An 18,971-nucleotide genomic window follows, 5' to 3' on the forward strand; every position below is an offset into this window, starting at 1 on the left:
CAAAGCTGTCATCATCAAGACAGTATGGTACTGGCACAAAAACAGACACATAGATCAATGGAACAGAATTGAGAGCCCAGAAATGAACCCTCAACTCTATGGTCAACTCATCTTTGACAAAGCAGGAAAGAATGTCCAATGGAAAAAAGACAGTCTCTTCAACAAATGGTGTTGGGAAAATTGGACAGCCACATGCAGAAGAATGAAACTGGACCATTTCCTTACGCCACACACAAAAATAGACTCCAAATGGTTGAAAGACCTAAACGTGAGACAGGAGTCCATCAAAATCCTAAAGGAGAACACAGACAGCAACCTCTTCGACCTCAGCCACAGCAACTTCTTCCTAGAAACATCACCAAAGGCAGGGGAAGCCAGGGCAAAAATGAACTATTGGGATTTCATCAAGATAAAAAGCTTTTGCACAGCAAAAGAAACAGTCCACAAAACCAAAAGACAGCTGACAGAATGGGAGAAGATATTTGCAAATGACACATCAGATAAAGGGCTAGTATCCAAAATCTATAAAGAACTTATCAAACTCAACACCCAAAGAACAAATAATCCAATCAAGAAATGGGCAGAAGACGTGAACAGACATTTTTCCAAAGAAGACATCCAAATGGCCAACAGACACATGAAAAAGTGCTCAACATTGCTCGGCATCAGGGAAATCCAAATCAAAACCTCAATGAGATACCACCTCACACCAGTCAGAATGGCTAAAATTAACAAGTCAGGGAACGACAGATGTTGGCGGGGACGCGGAGAAAGGGGAACCCTCCTACACTGTTGGTGGGAATGCGAGCTGGTGCAACCACTCTGGAAAACAGTATGGAGGTTCCTCAAACAGTTGAAAATAGAGCTACCATACGATCCAGCAATTGCACTATTGGGTATTTACCCCAAAGATACAAATGTAGGGATCCGAAGGGGTACGTGCACCCCAATGTTTATAGCAGCAATGCCCACAATAGCCAAACTGTGGAAAGAGCCAAGATGTCCATCGACAGATGAATGGATAAAGAAGATGTGGTATAAATACACAATGCAATATTATGCAGCCATCAAAAGGAATGAGATCTTGCCATTTGCAACGACGTGGATGGAACTGGAGGGTGTTATGCCGAGTGAAATAAGTCAATCAGAGAAAGACTTGTATCATATGACCTCACTGATATGAGGAATTCTTAATCTCAGGAAACAAACTGAGGGTTGCTGGAGTGGTGGGGGGTGGGAGGGATTGGGTGGCTGGGTGATAGACATTGGGGAGGGTATGTGCTATGGTGAGCACTGTGAATTGTGCAAGACTGATGAATCACAGATCTGTACTTCTGAAACAAATAATGCAATATATATTAAGAAAGAAAAAGAAGAAGATAGCAGGAGGGGAAGAATGAAGGGGAGTAAGTCGGAGGGGGAGACGAACCATTAGAGACGATGGACTCTGAAAAACATACTGAGGGTTCTAGAGGGGAGGGGGGTGGGGGGATGGGTTAGCCTGGTGATGGGTATTAAAGAGGGCACATTCTGCATGGAGCACTGGGTGTTATGCACAAACAATCAATCATGGAACACTATATCAAAAACTAATGATGTAATGTATGGTGATTAACATAACAATAAACAATTATTTTAAAAAAAGAAATAGCCAATGTGGGGATGCCTTGGTCAGTTAAGCAGCTGCCTTTGGCTCAGGTCATGATCCCAGGATCCTGGGATTGAGTCCTACAACAGACTCTTTGCTCAGTGGGGATCCTGCTTCTCCCTTTGTCTGCCACTCCCCCTGCTTGTGCTCTCTCCCTCTCTCTCTCTGACAAATAAATAAATAGAATCTTTAAAAAAAAAACAATGTGGATTACAAGGAAAATTATTCTTTAGTCTCCATTTCTGTTATCAGGGGAAAGTTGACAAATTCTTTATTATTGAATTGACTTAAATGGAGAAACAGAGTTTCAAGTGCAGTCTGCTTTTGATATATGAGTAAAGGTGTGGCCCTTTTGGCTTTAACTATAAAATTATTTTCATATTTAATTTGCATAATAAAAGTTTTTTTTATTTAGCTACTAACAACTAAACTTCAGCCTTGTCTTTGCCCATATTGTCATAAATTCTAATTATTGGTGTTGAGTAAACACTAAATTTAAGAATGTGAGTTTTTATTTTCTAGTGTAGTCTAAAAGTTGTGACTTCTGTTGTTCAATATCAGAGGAAATATGCTCCTGTTTCATCACATCCTCTCTCTGTTCCCAGTGAAATATTAGTCCATTTCCATGTCCTAATTCAAATACTTTCTCTTGTGTAGAAACTAGATGTTTTACCTTCATAAAATCCCTATTGTACTTTGTACTTATTCTTTTATTCATTTCACCTTGTGAAATTACTATCTAAGGTGAGCGATTGTAGGTAATACACTTCTTGTGTTTTTTCCAGATAAATTTGCATAATGCTAGAGATATTGAGTAATAGCAGTAGCAGCAACAACAGTGGTAACAATAAATTAATTGAACAAAAGTGCCCTCAAAATAGTCCTGAGGTAGGTACTTTATTATACCCATTTTATATCTGGGGGGAACGTAGAGAAATAAGTTAGTTGTCCAAGTTAGTTAGTAAACTGAGAAGTTAGAATAAGAAACCAGGCAGTTAGAGTGTAGAACCTATACATTAAGCTTACTAAATGCAAATAAATATTTGTTTGTTTTATTTATATATAAATATATAATATTTATTATTTATTTATTAAGTGTTTCTTTAAACAAACATTCCAGGCCTCACTCATCCAAATGAGAAGGGTGCATTTTACATATTCTAATACAGTAAGTATTTTGGTTTTAAAAAAAGTATAACCCTAAAGTAATAATCCCAAAATAAGCCTCATAAAACTAACTGAAAGCAATTCCAAAAAATATGGGTTTGGAAATATTTTGAGTAATAGCAGCATCACTAGAATCACTCCCAAGGAGACAACTCTGAGATAATGCCCAATTGAATTGAAAAACTTGTAATTAGCTTAGTATCACTTTTTCTCTATTGCCTGCCGATAAGGAACGTCATCCTCTTTCACAGTAATGAGGTCCACTAGCTCTTCTGCCCCATAGCTGTATACAGTGGCAGCCAGCTTCTGGTGACAGCAGGATAGATCTGGGGACTGACGGGTCCTTTGTTTTATAGCTAGCCTTTTAAGGCACTTTAGTTCAAGGAGGAGAGTGAACTCAGATCAATCCAAATATCTCTCTTATTTTTTTTAAAGATTTTATTTATTTGACAGAGAAAGAGACACAGCGAGAGAGGGAACACAAGCAGGGGAGTGGGAGAAGGAGAAGCAGTCTTCCTGCGGAGCAGGGAGCCCGATGCGGGGCTTGATCCCAGGACCCTGGGATCATGACCTGAGCTGAAGGCAGATGCTTAATGACTGAGCCACCCAGGCACCCCTATCTCTATTATTTTTATGGCCTGTTTCCTTGTTACCCATTTTCAGCTTCATTTTTCTGTCACTTTCTACCATGCTTTTTAATCTACCTCCTTGCTTGGCATATGCCATCCTTTTACTCACCTTACTACTATTCTCCCTCTCACACCTCTACATAGCCCAGGATTCAAGAGTGCTCTGGTTTCAAGCACAGATCCTGGAGCCAGTCTGCTTTTTTCAAAGCCTGCCTCAACTACCTGCTGGCTATGTGGCTTCTCAGTGCCTCAGTTTCCTCATTATGGGAGTAGTACTTCAAAGGGTAGCTCTAAGAATTAAATGAGTTCATACATATAAAATGTTTAGAACAGTGCTTGTAATGAGGTCAGTACTTAGGAAATATTGCCTGTTGCCTGTTATCATCATCATTTTCTTTTCTTTTTTTTTTTTAAGATTTATTTATTTATTTTGAGAGAGTGAAAATGAGAGAGAGAGGAGAGCACATGAGAGGGGGAGGGCCAGAGGGAGAAGCAGGCTGCTCGCTGAGCAGGGAGCCTGATGCGGGACTCGATCCCGGGACTCCAGGATCATGACCTGAGCCGAAGGCAGTCGCTTAACCAACTGAGCCACCCAGGTGCCCCATCATCATTTTCTTTATCATCATTTAACTGGTGAAATCCTATGCTTCTTTGAGGTCCTGCTAACATTTCACAACTTCTCTGTAGCTTTCTCAGAGCCCCACTGTTCCAGGCGGGCTTGGCTCTTCCATGCTGCCACATTGTTCACTCTGCCATTTCAGTATTGGCACACCACATCTTGTTATTTGAACATGCATCTCTTTCTTGATTATTGTAAATACAGTGACATCAAATGTAACGGTGAAGAAAGGAAGAAAGAAGATTGTACTATGTCTAAAATTATTTTGGGGGGTGCCTGGGTGGCTCAGTTGTTAGGCATCTGCCTTCGGCTCAGGTCATGGTCCCAGGGTCCTGGGATTGAGCCCTGCGTCGGGCTCCCTGCTTCCCCCTGCTTGTGTTCCCTCTCTCTCTGTCAAATAAATAAATAAATAAATAAATAAGATCTTTAAAAATAAAATAAAATTATTTTGGGTTATCACCCATATGAATAGTATGGGAAATATTTTTAGTCTCTCCTAATGTTAAAGAAGCTGGGGGCTTTTTCTTCTGTCTAAAGATGTCATAAAATATTTTTCAAGCTTTCTTTGTTATTCATGTTTATTGGAAAGAGCAATTTTTTTATTATCTCTATAAAGAAAGTATCAGTAGTTTACATATTTCTAACATATGGTGAACTATACATATAGTATAGTACTACATGTATTTCTAAGCAAACATTTGGAAGTTATAAAATATTTGTAAAATGTTGACTTTTTTTTCTGATTCATATTGGCCTTTCTCCAATTAGTCCAAATTAATGACATACTACTTCATGAAAAAGTATCGGTAATATCCATCACTAGCCCCTGATATTAAAACTAGGAGGAAATACTCGATGAACTGTTTTGTTATCTTGTTTTTTCCATTTTAATGTATTTAGAGTAGAGTATCTGAATCTATCATGACATGCAGATTAACAAACTTTTCTGAATGCTAATGTGGTTTTACAGTTTACCTTTAAGTAAATGTTTCTGATAATAGTAACTGTATACCATTTACCTTGCAAATTCCATTTTAATTAGCTTGTTTATATGTGGGAGATCATAAATATTTGCTTTGTATATTAAAAATACACCACAAAAGGTGTTTGTACTTAATAATTACCTAACAGATCTTTCCTTTTCTTAAAATGTTTTAGAAATGCTTAAATACTAAATAATTCTAAATATACTCAGAGCCTTAAAAATCAAACAAGTTACTGAAAATTCAAATACATTCTTCTTACCACATTTCTCAGTGAGATGGCATACTATGTTTAGGAAGAGTGTATTTTTCTTTTTCTAGAGTTTATTTCTGGATGGTTAACCAAGGATATGTTAAAATATGTTTATTCTAATGGATGCCATATCTCAAATATGAGTAGTGTCAAATGATTCTGTTATTTTTCTAAGGGATCTGGTTTTATTGACAATAATTAATTGGCATCTCTTTTTAACTTTTTTTTAAACAGGACAGAGATTTCTTCTGCCATCAGATGTCTTTCTGCTTGACTGAACTGCACCTGTGGTCTTTGAAGACTACCTTACACATTGGGGGTAAGTGAGCTCTGGGTTAATTTCAGTATTTTTCAAATATAAGTTATAACGTTATAAGTAAGTACTAGCAAAGGTTAGAGCCTGGATTCTTTAGCTAGAATTGCATTATTTTCTTATACTTAATGAAAAATTGGTTAATGAAAAATAATTCTTTTTAGTTACTCTGAAAAAGTTATTTTTTTCAACTTGAGTTAGATTTTCTGTTGTGAAATTAATTTTATTGGCCTAATATTTGTTTCCTTTTAGGATACATACATGTTCAGTTTTTTCCTGGGATTGTTCATAATGACTGATATATATTCATAAATATTTGCAGGCTAGCTAATGGTAAGGGTATTTCTATTTGATATTAAGATAATATTTCAAACATACAGCTAAGATGTACAATTAATTATGTTTATATTCTTTCATTTCACATTTTGGGGGATGTTTTAATGATGCTTATTAGTATTTTAGCATAAAGTATGTATTGTTAGGAAATAACTTTTAAATATCTTTTCCTCTTTGATTATCCAAAACAACTTTAGTATTTAGGAGACTTTTATTTATATGCCTTTAGCATCATTACTAAGAAGATGGTTTGCCTTGCAAATGTAATTATAATTTCACTAAGTTTACTTTGCTTAAAATGTGCTAAGGATAGAATTTCCAGTAAAACAAGGTAGATTTAACACACATTTGCTTCCTCCCCAAATTCTTCTAAAATGAGAATAAATGAATTAAAGAAGGCATAAACCCATAAGGACTAAGAGAATAGGAGAGGAGACAATTGCAATTGGGCAATTTTTGGAAGATGGAAGGGATGGAGGAATTATCAAAACTTAAAAATCTGAATATCAAATGTCTACAGAAGAGAATTGCAAAGACAGCCACTCTGTGTCTCAGAATTCTAGAAAGATACAGAAATTTGAGAAGCCAGATACTGCAGAAGGATGGGGATTCAGCATGAGGGTGACAACAAAGGGACTTGAAAGTTTGCTTATGAAGTGTTGAGACACCTCTCATACATGTGGAAGTATTTAATTAGAGATGCTCTAAACTTGGAGACATCAGCCCCAGGAAAAGAAGACAGGGGAAAGGTGCTGATGTGAAAATATGATGAAGTGAAAACCTACCTACTGATGGGTGAAATCCTCTTAATCCCACTTGATTCCGAAATGTGTCACAGCCAGTTGTGTACTTTCTAAGAAAGAAGGAGTTTGAGGCCCTGGAGCAACTGCATGACCTCAAAAAGAAGATCTATTGACATTGACATTTGAGGGGTTCCTCCAGTGAAACACCCTGGTCCCTGGCTGATCAGTGAAGCCCACCAGTTGGCAAGCCCTCTTCATGTACACAGAGCTTCTAATCAGTTTTCTAGTGCCTCATTTTGAAATATGAAGAGCAAGAAACAAAATACAGAAGTTTTAGAAAACACTGGAAAGTGATTCTGACCTCTTGGAAATTAAAAATAGCAGAAAAAAATTTTAAACTCAAAAGAGCAACAAAGAAAGAATTCTCTCCGAAAATAGAAGAGAAAAAAAAAAAAACCCACAGGAAGAAATTCAGCTTATTTCACTGCTAGTGAAAGTATAAATTGGTGCAACCACTTTAGGAAACAATTTGACATTATCTAGTATAGTTGGAACTATATGTCACCTATTGACCAGTAATTCCACTCCTGGGTGTATACTCTAGCAAAAGCCCTGACACTTGTGCACCAGGAGACATGTACCAAAATGTTCATAATAGTACTGTTTATGACGCAGGCAACTAGAAACAACCCAGCAGGAGAATGGATTTATGCAACAGAGAAAGTGAATGCGTTATAGCTGTATGCAACAGCATCAGTGAATGTCAAGAATATAATATTGGGCAAAAAAAAAAAAAAGTAAGTTGCAGAAGAGTACAAATAGTATGATTGCATTTAGAGGAAGTTCAAAAACAATAGATAGAAAATCTGATAGGAAAAAGTGAAATGAATGCTGTGACAAAAGATAAGATTAATAAACAGGAGCAATAAGAATAGTAGAGTCTCAACATACGAATTCTATACTCAATTACTAATTCTGGGAAAAGCAGCAAAGAGGAAGCAAAGAAATTATCAAAGAAATATTACTAGAAATTTTCCTAGAACTAAGAAAATGAGTTTATAGGTTGAAAAGTCCTGTAAGTACTGAACACAATGAATCGAAGAAGACATATATGAAGGCCCATCAGCGTGAAATTTCAGAACACTGAGCATAAAGAAAAAATCCAGAGATCAAAAAAGATATAGGGGCGCCTGGGTGGCTCAGTTGTTAAGCGTCTGCCTTCGGCTCAGGTCATGATCCCGAGGTCCTGGGATCGAGTCCCGCATCGGGCTCCCTGCTCAGCGGGAAGCCTGCTTCTCCCTCTCCCACTCTCTCTGCTTGTGTTCCCTCTCTCACTGTATCTCCCTCTCTCTCTGTCAAATAAATAAATAAAATCTTAAAAAAAAAAGATATAGCAAAAAAAGAACAAATGGATTACATACAAAGGGTTGGAACTTAGATTGCCCTTGGCCTTTTTAACACTGATAGTGGACACTATGAAGCAATGGAATGATGTCTTTAAAATTCAGAGAGAAATTATTTCCAACTTAGTATTCTCTTCCCAGCCAGCTAGTCAGTCAGTTGTCAGAAGACATTTTCAGCTTTGTAAATACTCACCAAATTTACCTTCCTTTTCTCATTAAACTGCCAGAGCATATGTGTCTTGCCAAACAAGGGAATTAATCCAAGACAGAAGGCACACCTGTCTAGTCAGGAAAATAGACAGTATCTGTGCATCAGACCTAGAAGTTAGACAGTCCAGAAATAGTACCAGATCATAAGGCTCTAGGGAAGATGTTGCCAATGAAAAAATTATACTGATTAATCATTGAAATGTGAGAGTATATTGGAGATTAATTAGTGTTAACATTCTTTAAAAAGCTTTTATTTATTTGAGAGAGAGAGAGAGAGTGAGTGAGCATGAGCGGGGGGAGGGGGAGAGGGAGAGGGAGAAGCAGACTCCCTGCTGAGCAGGGAACCCGATGTGGGGCTCTATCCCAGGATCCGAGGATCATGACGTGAGCTGAAGGCAGATGCTTAACCGACTGACCCACCCAGGCACCTGTGTTAACATTCTTTTAAAGCAAATAAAAAACAAGGCAATTTTTAACATCAGGGAAGTTGTATAAAAAAAGGAAATGCAATCATATAGTGTACCTACCCCATGCTTTGGTTATGAATAGTGTTTATGTATTCATTAATATTGTAAGCACTGACTTAACCAAAAATTGTGCTCTAATTATATTGGGAGGATGGGGAGAAGTGTAAGTTAAGTGTCTGTAGGTAGGGAGGGGTACACAGTGGTAAAAGATAACTGAATTCTCAATTTCCATAGTGGATAGGCAATAGATAATATCTACAACTGAAGAATCAAAAAATAATAGGGTGAGAAAACTATAAATATGGAGGAATATACAGAAGAAACAGCTCATAGTTGAAAATAGTTATCTCTAAGGAGGAGGTATTGAGGGCTAAAAGATATACAGTGTGGCAGTGTTGCTTATGTTGAAAGACTTGAGCAGTATACCTGAATTTTTTAAAGCCCTGCCATGTTTGAATTAGATATTTTAAAAAGATAGGAAGCCAAAAATAGCAATCTTTTTATACCCCCAAAGACATTGGTAATATCATAATTAATGATATTTTTCTACAAAGCTCAAAACAGTATCAATGCAAATATTCTTTTAAAAGAAGTATGTGGGGCGCCTGACTGGCTCAGTCAGTAGAGCATGTGACTCTTGATCTCGGGGTATGGATTTGAGCCCCACATTGGATATAGAGATTGTTTAAATAAATACAAAAACTTAAAAAAAAAAAGAATTCAAGGCCTTTTATGTTCTTCATAGTGCTGTTCTAGAGTTGTAAATAATTTGGCTGCACCTAATGATGGATTATTATGCTAGAGAATATTGCCTGTGTTTGTAATGCTTACGGTTCTTAGATTTAAAAAAAACACCTTTTTATTGAAGTATAGCATATGTATTGAAAAGTATAAAGATCATAAGGGTATGTTTTGAACTATCAAAAAATGAACACACCCATAAAGTCATCACCCAAGAAATAAAATATTATCAGTATCTTAGGAGTGCTACTTATGACCTCTCCCAGTCACCCCTTATTATATATTTTCAATCTATCCAATAGAAATAAACTGTAGTCTTTAAAATTATATGTCCTGGGGTGCCTGGCTGGCTCAGTTGGTAGAGCATGTGACTCTTGATCTCGGGGTTGTAAGTTTGAGCCCCACGTTGGATGTAGAGATTACTTAAAAATAAAATCTTAAAAAAAAAATTATATGTCCCAGTTAGTGGCATGATGAATAGAATGGAGCTTTAATAAGTACACAGGATTGACTCTTTTGAAAAACTCTATTTGAAAAGTTAATTATATGGGGCACCTGGCTGGCTCAGTTGGTGGAACATGTGACTCTTGATCTTGGGGTTGTGATTTTGAGCCCCATGTTGGGTGTAGAGATTATGTAAATAAATCAATAAATCTTTAAAATAATAAAAATAAAAATTATAGCTGTAATACATTTTTTTTTCAAGTTTCATGTTTCAGTTTGAGAAAGTTTGGAGCAGTCAGTCACTAGGGGGCAGCCTGTACTGCTTCCACTACTTTAGAAACAGTTGTATCCTTTTGTTAGTAACTAGAATTATTTTGCAAGGAGGGAAACAACTATTACTTCAAAGAAAAAGATATTTCAGTATTCACAGATAAGAATTAAATGGGTACGATTATTTGGTTTTCCTGTAATTCAATTGCAAGGACAGAGTTCTTGGTTAAATCACTCTCAACATCTGCGAAGCCTTGCTTTTGCTTTTGGACCCGACCCCCCGCCGGAAGAGCACCTGAATTTGAATGGGTTTTGAAGGTTTTTTGAGTCTAAACAAGCTTCAGTTAACTTAACCATACGTATGTTTCCTCTAATTTTCTCTTCCTCTCCTGCAAATTTCCCCCAAGCACCATACTAGCTTCCAGCTAAACTGGGGAAAAGAAAGCAATAGCTCAGAAACAGGGCATTTTTTTTCCATCCTCTTATTTCATTTGGCATTGCTTAGTGGCAGTTCCTTTTGGTAGCACCCTGTGAAAAATATCAGAGGAAGTGTGAAAGAAAAAAGTTAGTCTTCCTTGATTTCAGTTTTTTTTTTTTTACTACTCCTTTCCTCATGCCCTTGTAGTTTTGTGTAAATCTTTAAATTAGATTGATAAACCTTCCAATTCCTGCATGTCCCTAGAATAGATGAACTCATGTCCAGATACTTTTGAACTTATTTATTTATAGTAACATAAAAAGATTGTTTCTGTCCTTGCCTACCCGCCCCCTAACCCCAGTCCTGCTGTATCATATAATACAGTTTGGCTTCTTATTCTCCAGAACTTTTTACCATAATCTAATGTTATTTCTTCTTTTCCATAGATAGAGACATAGGGATCTACCAGTATTATGACAAGAAAGACCCACCAGGTAAACTGTCTATTCTACTCAACTAATTTTTATAAATGAAATATTCTAAACTATAAAATACTGACCATTAACTCTTTTTTTGAGCTTTAGATAAATTCTAAAGTTAAAAAAAGTCATTTCAGTTCTTTAGAAAAATGCTGAGGTTGAAATCTGTTCTATATAAAATAAAGCAATATCGAGAAAATACTGTAGAGGAACATGAAAATTTTCATTTTACTGCCGATCCAACTGATAACTGGACAGTCTATTCACGTTTATCTATCAGTGTCCCAGTAGAGGGCATTGTTAATGCATGGGTCCCACTGTTGCTGGCCTCCTGGATCCTTACCTGATATCTGAAATAGGCATTTCTGAGTGAATGATCAATTTTCTTTATCTGATTAATCCTGTTAATCCCAGAAGTTTCGTGATGGGCCAAAAGGTCTTTCTAGCTAGTTACTTCCTGTTTTGGTCTCTGTTGAAGTGGGGCTTGTGTGGGCATCCTGTGTGCTTAGCTTGGTGGTTAATAGGCTAACTTCATGATTCTGATGACAGCCTGAAGCAGCTTCTGTCTAGACTCCATTGCAGTTCTTCTCTTCCCTATCTGATGAGATTGTGAGCTCAGGATATTGGCCCACCTGTTGTGCTGTGTAAGCCTTTTTACTACAAATTTAGGAAATACTCAGCAATGTGCATAATATACATTATATGTGTGCATTTAAAATACAAAGTATTTTAATTAAAATAATTTGCACTTTTCTTCTTTCCTTCTTTCTCCTGCCATAGTATCAGTGACAGACCATGGTAACTTAGAAGAAAAGCAGAAGCTGGCAGAATGTAAGCTTACTTTATACTTTTTTGTAATTATTATAAAACTGGAACTTGAATATCCCTGAAGATTCAGTCTTAAAAAATATTTTAAGCTTTCTGCACAAATATCTTAAAATTATAAATTCCCATCATTTAGGTATATAAACATATGAGTGAGAATTATATGTGGTAGGCATTTCTAATTTAGACCATTGAAATCTCTATCCAGTTTTGATAAGATATATGCCTGTGTAAACATAAACTTTCTTAATGAACTATATTTATATCATTTAATATATTTAAAATAAGTGTATCATACTTAAATTCTGATAACATTTTGTTACACACACCGTGCCTAAATTGTTTATATGTTTTACCCATTTTAAGAAAATAAAACTTGTAAAAAAAAATTTGTAATGACTAGTATTAGCATTTTATTCTTTCTCGTCTTTTCTGTTCTCGGATATATAGATATAATATGGCTACAATGAAAGATGGCTTTAATGACTTGAAATTAAATATAATTTAACTTTTATTTGGAATACAGGTGGAGCTGAAAGTCCTACTTGTTCCCTTGTTTTAAATGGGCAAGCTGACATTTTTTTTCAATGCTATATTAGTAACTACAATATAAATTTAAAAACTTGCATATATGCTATATACATCATACATTATGTTTATAGAATGAAATTAATTTGCTGAAATAAGATATATAGTAATTCTACTGTAAAATTTAAATGTCTGTATATACTATGAGTATGCACACAGAACATACACACATACATACAACTCTTTTTTTAGAATTATTATTTAGGAGAATTCAAAGATGAATTTTCATGATGAAATAGATATGGTTAAATGAATTTAACATTTTCTTTGAAAGAAAACTATTTTTAGTTTGTCTTAGGCTAATATTGAGATTTTACTAAATGATTTTATCTTTTAAATGCATTTAAAACAAAACAAAGGCTTATCATTATTGAATTGTGTACATTTCAAAGAGGATCATTTTAAATAAAAAAGTTTTAATAGGTGATGCTTCCTTTTAAATTTATATTCTGCGCATCATATTTTGTGTTTTATTTCTTTCCTCAGTGTATCCATTCACTTGTAGGAATTTTCAGGTCTGAGAGAGTTATTTGCAGATTTTGGAATTTCTTTTGGATTGAACTTTTAATTATTTATATGGGAAAGTTATTCTCTGGTAAAGAGTTGGTCATTTACAACTAGGTACTAGATTCACAAGACTAGGAAACTTTCCCAGGGGTTCTCTGAGCCGTGTTGGTTGTCATCATAAAATTATGATCACCAAGATTGTTTTGTGGTAAAAATCCTGTTCCTATGACAAAGCCTTTCAAAAGGCTGTTATTTGATGATGGAAATGAAGCCCACTTCCTCTCAATTAAGGAGGTGTTTTATTTTAATCCTCCTAAGGCACACTGCTAAGCAGAGTTTCCTTTTTAAATCTTGTTTAACTAACTGTAGTACATATTTCATTTGCCAGCACGAGATTATCCGTGGACACTCAAAAATAGACGCCCAGAAAAACTTCGAGACTCACTCAAGGAGTTGGAGGTATCTTTCCAAAAGTTTCAAAAATGGCAACAAACAAATCTGTTTTAAAACATCTTTCAACAGTTTTAATTTTCATAAAGGATCAACTCTCCTAGTGATGATAGCTTTGCTTTTGTCTACTGAGGAGTTCCAAAACAGTTGCATCTTTGTGTGGCATGCTGATCTTTTTTTTTTTTTTTTTGGTGCTTGCAAATCAGAAGCACTCTGATAACAACAATGTGTATAGCCAACTGCACTCTCTCTTTTTCTGTTTCCTTCAGGAATTGATGCAAAACAGTCACTGTGTGCTGAGCAAATGGAAGAACAAATATGTCTGTCAGGTAAAATGGTTTGACATACTTTTGCAGTGTTTAACCAATGGAGCTGAAAACTATGCAGTAATTGGTATTCTTGTGTTTATGATAGATAATGGACAAAAACTTTTTAGGAGTGGATATTTCATAGTTTGAATTCTAGTCATTCTAGAACTAACATTAGACAGATTGACACACCCACCAGGCTGCCTCATTAATCAATATAGTTGTACTGACACTATGAACACTAATAAAAATGGTATTTTTTGTTTAGATTTGTCTGAATGCTGTATTAGATGTTTCCTGGCATAGATTTAATCATATTTTTGAGTGAAGATAAAAGCACAGGACAGAAGGTTTTTTGGCATATTACTCTAATAAGCATTTGTGAGTACCATGCTTATGGAAACCAACAAGCAGACTAGAGTTAGACCTAACATAAGACATTTGCTCTTATTTTTTGAACCCTCTAAGTTGTGCTGTTTAATACAATAGCCACCAGTCACCTGTGGTTATTTAAAAATAAATTTAAACTAATTAAAATTAAAGAAAGTTAAAAATTCAGTTCCTCAGTTACACTACCCACATTTTAAGTGCTCAATAGCCACATGTTGTCATATATAGATAAAGAACATTTCCATCACGGAAAGTTCTGTTAGCACAGTTAGGGCCTAGACAACATGAGCTGCATGTTGAATGGGTCTAGGTTCAGGACATAATAATTAGTGACCATTGATCAGAAAATAATGGACAAATGCCTTAGCTTTGTTTATAGGCTTAAGAAATACTAGTTGCCTAGAAAAATCTTACTTGTTTGTGATTAAAAGAATCATTAGTCATATTCTATTCATGCGTGTAATTGAAGTTACATTAACACTACTAATAATTATAACTGTTTTATGGAATTGAATATCCTATATGAATTTAAGTTCTTACTTGTTTATAATGTGATTTATTTTAGGTCTAACTATTCTTGTTTGAAGTTTAGGCCTATGGGTCTATCCATAAATCTATAACATTGAATTTGTAATTATTATGAGCATATCTTAATTGAGTATTTGAATATAGACTATCATTTTAATGGACTCTAGTTTTTCCTCATTTTTTGTTTAAACAAGCCTACTTTTATTCATGAAGGTAACTAGTTACCTCCTCAAATGGCGTAAATTATTTTTTTCCAGAGACTGTTTGCAAGGCTGAATTAATATTATCAGCAGCATAATACTTTCTAAATTTGACTTAGGATTCTATCCAAAAGAATGAGATTATTTAAAAATTCATAATTTGTTTTCATTAAAGTTTTAATCAGACTTTAAAACTTTAATACAAAATATGCTCCAGGAAGTTTTAAACTTAGTACAACTCATTGTACGTCTCAATGCAATTACTCACCTTAAAAGCAAGCTCAAAATAATTTGACTGGAGGGCAAGCCTACTACCCATAGTAAGAGATCTGTCTTGTGGCCTCCACCCTTACCACTGCACAGGGTAAGTTGGAACATGTCAGGCATCTTAAAATATGCAGTGAAGCATCCCAGTATGCAATCCTTTTTATTTTTTTTTTATTTTAATTTTTTAAAAAAGATTTTATTTATTTGACAGAGAGAAAGCACACAGGTAGGGGGAGAGGCAGAGGGAGAGGGAGAAGCAGGCTCCCTGCTTAGGGGCTCAATCCCAGGACCCCGAGATTATGACCTGAGCTGAAGTCGGATGCTTAACCGACTGAGCCACCCAGGCGCCCCTAGGCAATCCTTTATAAATAGATGTTATTGCATTTTAGTTTTTAAGCAAGTTTGTATGTATTTGTATATAGAGGAATAAGGAGGAGGACGTCCCTCATTATTACTTCAATGCAGAAAAGGAATTTTCATGATAGAATATATATAAAATTACTTCTGTAATTTATAGCAAACTGACAACAGTGGTTTCCTGGGCTTTTGTACCAATGAGTCCCTTTTAATATTTCCAATGAAGTGTCTCTTTCTGTATGTTCTGTCATATTTTGTGCTTTATTTGTGTGATTGATAAGTTATTCCTAAAATAGGCCTTTTACTACCAGCACATTCTTGATGTGATGGTATATTTTAATAAGATAACTTGACTTCCACCCTGCCCATCCTGATTAGTCCGCAAATCTTTAGGGCCTTTGAGAGACTTCCTAACATTATTTATCTACTTCCTCAATTTCTAAACAAGACTATGAGCTAACTCTTCTAAAAATATGTGTGTATGTGCATTATCATAAAGATCTCTAATATAGTAAATTAAAAATTTGGTGCTTAGTTTTTTAAAGGATCCCCTTAACCTTTTGTTAGTTACAAAATAAGTACTCCCCAATTTACTCCAGGGTCCTCCTTTTGTGAGGTGTGGTGGCTCCACCATAACACAGGCTTAAATTTCTATTAGTAGTTTTCCCCATATATTTAGCCCTAAAATGGTGACAACTGACCACAACATACTCTTAAAAGGGGGTGAAATTAAAGTTGGTGCTAACATAGTTGAACTCTCAGTCTTTGATTGTGGCCACTCCTCAACTAATGTAAATCTTTTACCCCCCAAAATGGCAAATTTAAGACTTACGGAAGTTATCTTGGTTTTCTTCTTTTTACGGGATCCTTATTTCTTCAAAAGGTCTAACTGTTTGGAAATCAGCCAGGCAACTACAGAGACATAAAGGATTTCAGAGGATACATTTTGAGCTTAGGTTTTTCCCTCTGTTGAATAATGAGATTTTATAGGTTGTCATCATAACCAACGCTTAGTTCATGTTGTTGATCCAATGACCTATAAATTATACCATTTAAAAATAATTCCTCCACTTGCAAATTCAAAAGTTTATAAATCAAGATTTACCTGTACATATGCTCTGTATGAAACTTGTTTTTTAAAGTTGTTTTTTCAGGCTATGCCTATTCCTAGTTTGAAATGCATTAAAAGTATGAGATGTAATTTAGAGATTTAGTTTCATAAGCTATCAAAATATCTCTCTCTTTTTTTTGGTTTTCCTAAAATCATTTTATTATAAGAAAGTGTTTAATAATTTCCACTTTGAATTTCTTAAACCATTTTACAAACTATTCATTTTATAAATATTTTACAAAGGGAATAATAGTTTTAGCATTCGGAGACTATTAAATTGTATACCACTATGGTGGAATTTTTAAATTCTTTTAATTATTGTGCTTTAAGTCACATTCATATTTACAGGTTATTGCATAATTTAAAAGCAAAGTTATTAAGATAGATATAACATCATATATGTCAATTTTAGATTAAATTATTTGAATCAAATATGTATAGTCAGCTACAAAAGTATATGATATAGTTAGCTGTACCCTGATTTCTTTCTGTAACAGTTCCACATTTCTGGATACAATTTTAAAATGCCAGTGGAGAGTCTGGGTTGCTCAGTTGGGTTAAGCGGCTGACTCTTGGTTTCTGCTTGTGTCATGATCTCAGGGTCCTGGGATGGAGCCCTGCATTGGGCTCTGTGCTCAGATGGAAGTCTGCTTGAGAATTCTCTCTCTCCCTCTTCCTCTGCCCCTCCTCCCACTGCTCATGCTTTCTCTCTCTATAATAAATATATCTTTAAAAAATGCCAAGAAAAGATAGTTTTCTTTTTTGGTTCGTATAATGAATTACTTGACATGCTATGTAAGAATATAAATTATTTTTTAAGCCTACCACAGATAAATTGTGAGTGCATGGAACTCATTTTATCATAATTTCCTCAGTTGTAGAGTTGATAGCATCATTAGCTGATCTTTCCTTTCATCAAATTGTATTGAAAATCAGTTTGGTTTTCTCATAAAATAATAATTGACAAACCATGACTTTAAGTTACAACTATTAGAAACAGCATATTACTTATATAAAACTTATTACACTGTATTTATTGAGTGCCACCATTATGGGATGCACTAAGGAAGTGTAAGATGTGGGCTGAGTCCCCAGTATAACCTAATGAAGGAATATAGATACATGAAATCACTAAGACACTAAAGAGTACTAAGTTGTAGGATACCAGGTAAAAAGATAATAAAGTTTAGTGAAAAGATAGTAAGAGTTTAGAGAGAAACCATAGAGATTAGCATGGCATTAAGATGTAGGATAAAACAGGAAAACTAGAGGCAGTTTGTATAAAGAACAAATGAGATAGGATAATTATTTTCTGGAAACACCAACCCAAAGGGTTTCTGGATTTGAAGATGCTAAGCACAATACATAGTAGAAGTGAGGTGGCTAGACTGAGAATAAGGGGATTGAGTGAGAGTCTGTATCTGGAATGGTGAGATCTTCCTCAGCTCTTTCCCCTCTCTAGCTGTGAGGTGTAAGTCTCTGTGTAACCTGTTTAAGGGATCCTTCTCTGAAAAAAAGTAGATTATTCCCCTCCCCCACCTGTCAACCCAGCACAATGGCTATAGATACTGATATTTGGTAGTTTCCTTTGAAAAGGTAGATGGGCCAACCAATATCCTTATAGTGGAGTTATAAGTTAATAAGCTTACCAATGCATAAAATGCTCTCATTAAATTTTTAAAGCAACTTACTTTTAAATATAACCAGAGAGCTAGAGATTATGATACTTTTGAAGAAATTCTCCACCTGTAAATCCAAGATCTTTGTGTGTGAGTTTTTTTTTAAAGATTTATTTATTTATTTGAGAGAGTGAGAATGAGAGAGAGAGAGAGTACATGAGAGGGGGGAGGGTTAGGGGGAGAAGCAGGCTCCCCACTGAGCAGGGAGCCCGATGCGGGACTTGATCCCGGGACTCCAGGATCATGACCTGAGCCGAAGGCAGTCGCTTAACCAACTGAGCCACCCAGGCACCCCTTTGTGTGTGAGTTTAAAAAAAACTAAAGATAAAGAATCAGGGACAGTGCAATAAACAACTAAATTCAGGGAATTAAAATTAACCCACAGAGATGTAAAAGGAGCTGTTGCATCTTTAAAACAAGAATAGGAACCTATTTTTAGCAAAGGAATACTTGGGGAAAAGGGAAGGGCCTCTTGGGAATTAAAAATATGACATCATTTAAATAGAAAAACTAATAGAAGAATTGAAAGAGAAAGTTCAAATATCGCTGTACTGCAGAACAGAATGACAAAAGGATAGAGGATCTTTCATAAGAAAGAAGTGAAGAGAAATCTTAGGATGGTAACTGTGCCTTAAGCC

General features: G+C 35.3%; 1 protein-coding gene across 5 annotated transcripts in view; it reads left to right on the plus strand.

The window, feature by feature from the left end:
* The window catches only part of WDPCP (WD repeat containing planar cell polarity effector), a 447,045-nt gene that overhangs the window by 101,782 nt on the left and 326,292 nt on the right, over positions 1 to 18,971 (plus strand). For all 5 annotated transcript variants that reach the window (XM_073897650.1, XM_073897651.1, XM_073897652.1 and 2 more), the window contains exons 2-7: positions 2,434 to 2,536; positions 5,534 to 5,618; positions 11,091 to 11,138; positions 11,904 to 11,954; positions 13,432 to 13,502; positions 13,763 to 13,822. In XM_073897650.1, coding sequence (XP_073753751.1) covers positions 2,447 to 2,536; positions 5,534 to 5,618; positions 11,091 to 11,138; positions 11,904 to 11,954; positions 13,432 to 13,502; positions 13,763 to 13,822 — 405 coding nt within the window. In that variant the 5' untranslated portion in view covers positions 2,434 to 2,446. The remainder of the gene's footprint in view (positions 1 to 2,433; positions 2,537 to 5,533; positions 5,619 to 11,090; positions 11,139 to 11,903; positions 11,955 to 13,431; positions 13,503 to 13,762; positions 13,823 to 18,971) is intronic.

Source organism: Callorhinus ursinus, unplaced genomic scaffold (genome assembly GCF_003265705.2).
Source record: "Callorhinus ursinus isolate GAN/ISIS: 27379988/994484 unplaced genomic scaffold, GSC_fseal_2.0 scaffold10, whole genome shotgun sequence".
Lineage (NCBI taxonomy): Eukaryota > Metazoa > Chordata > Mammalia > Carnivora > Otariidae > Callorhinus > Callorhinus ursinus.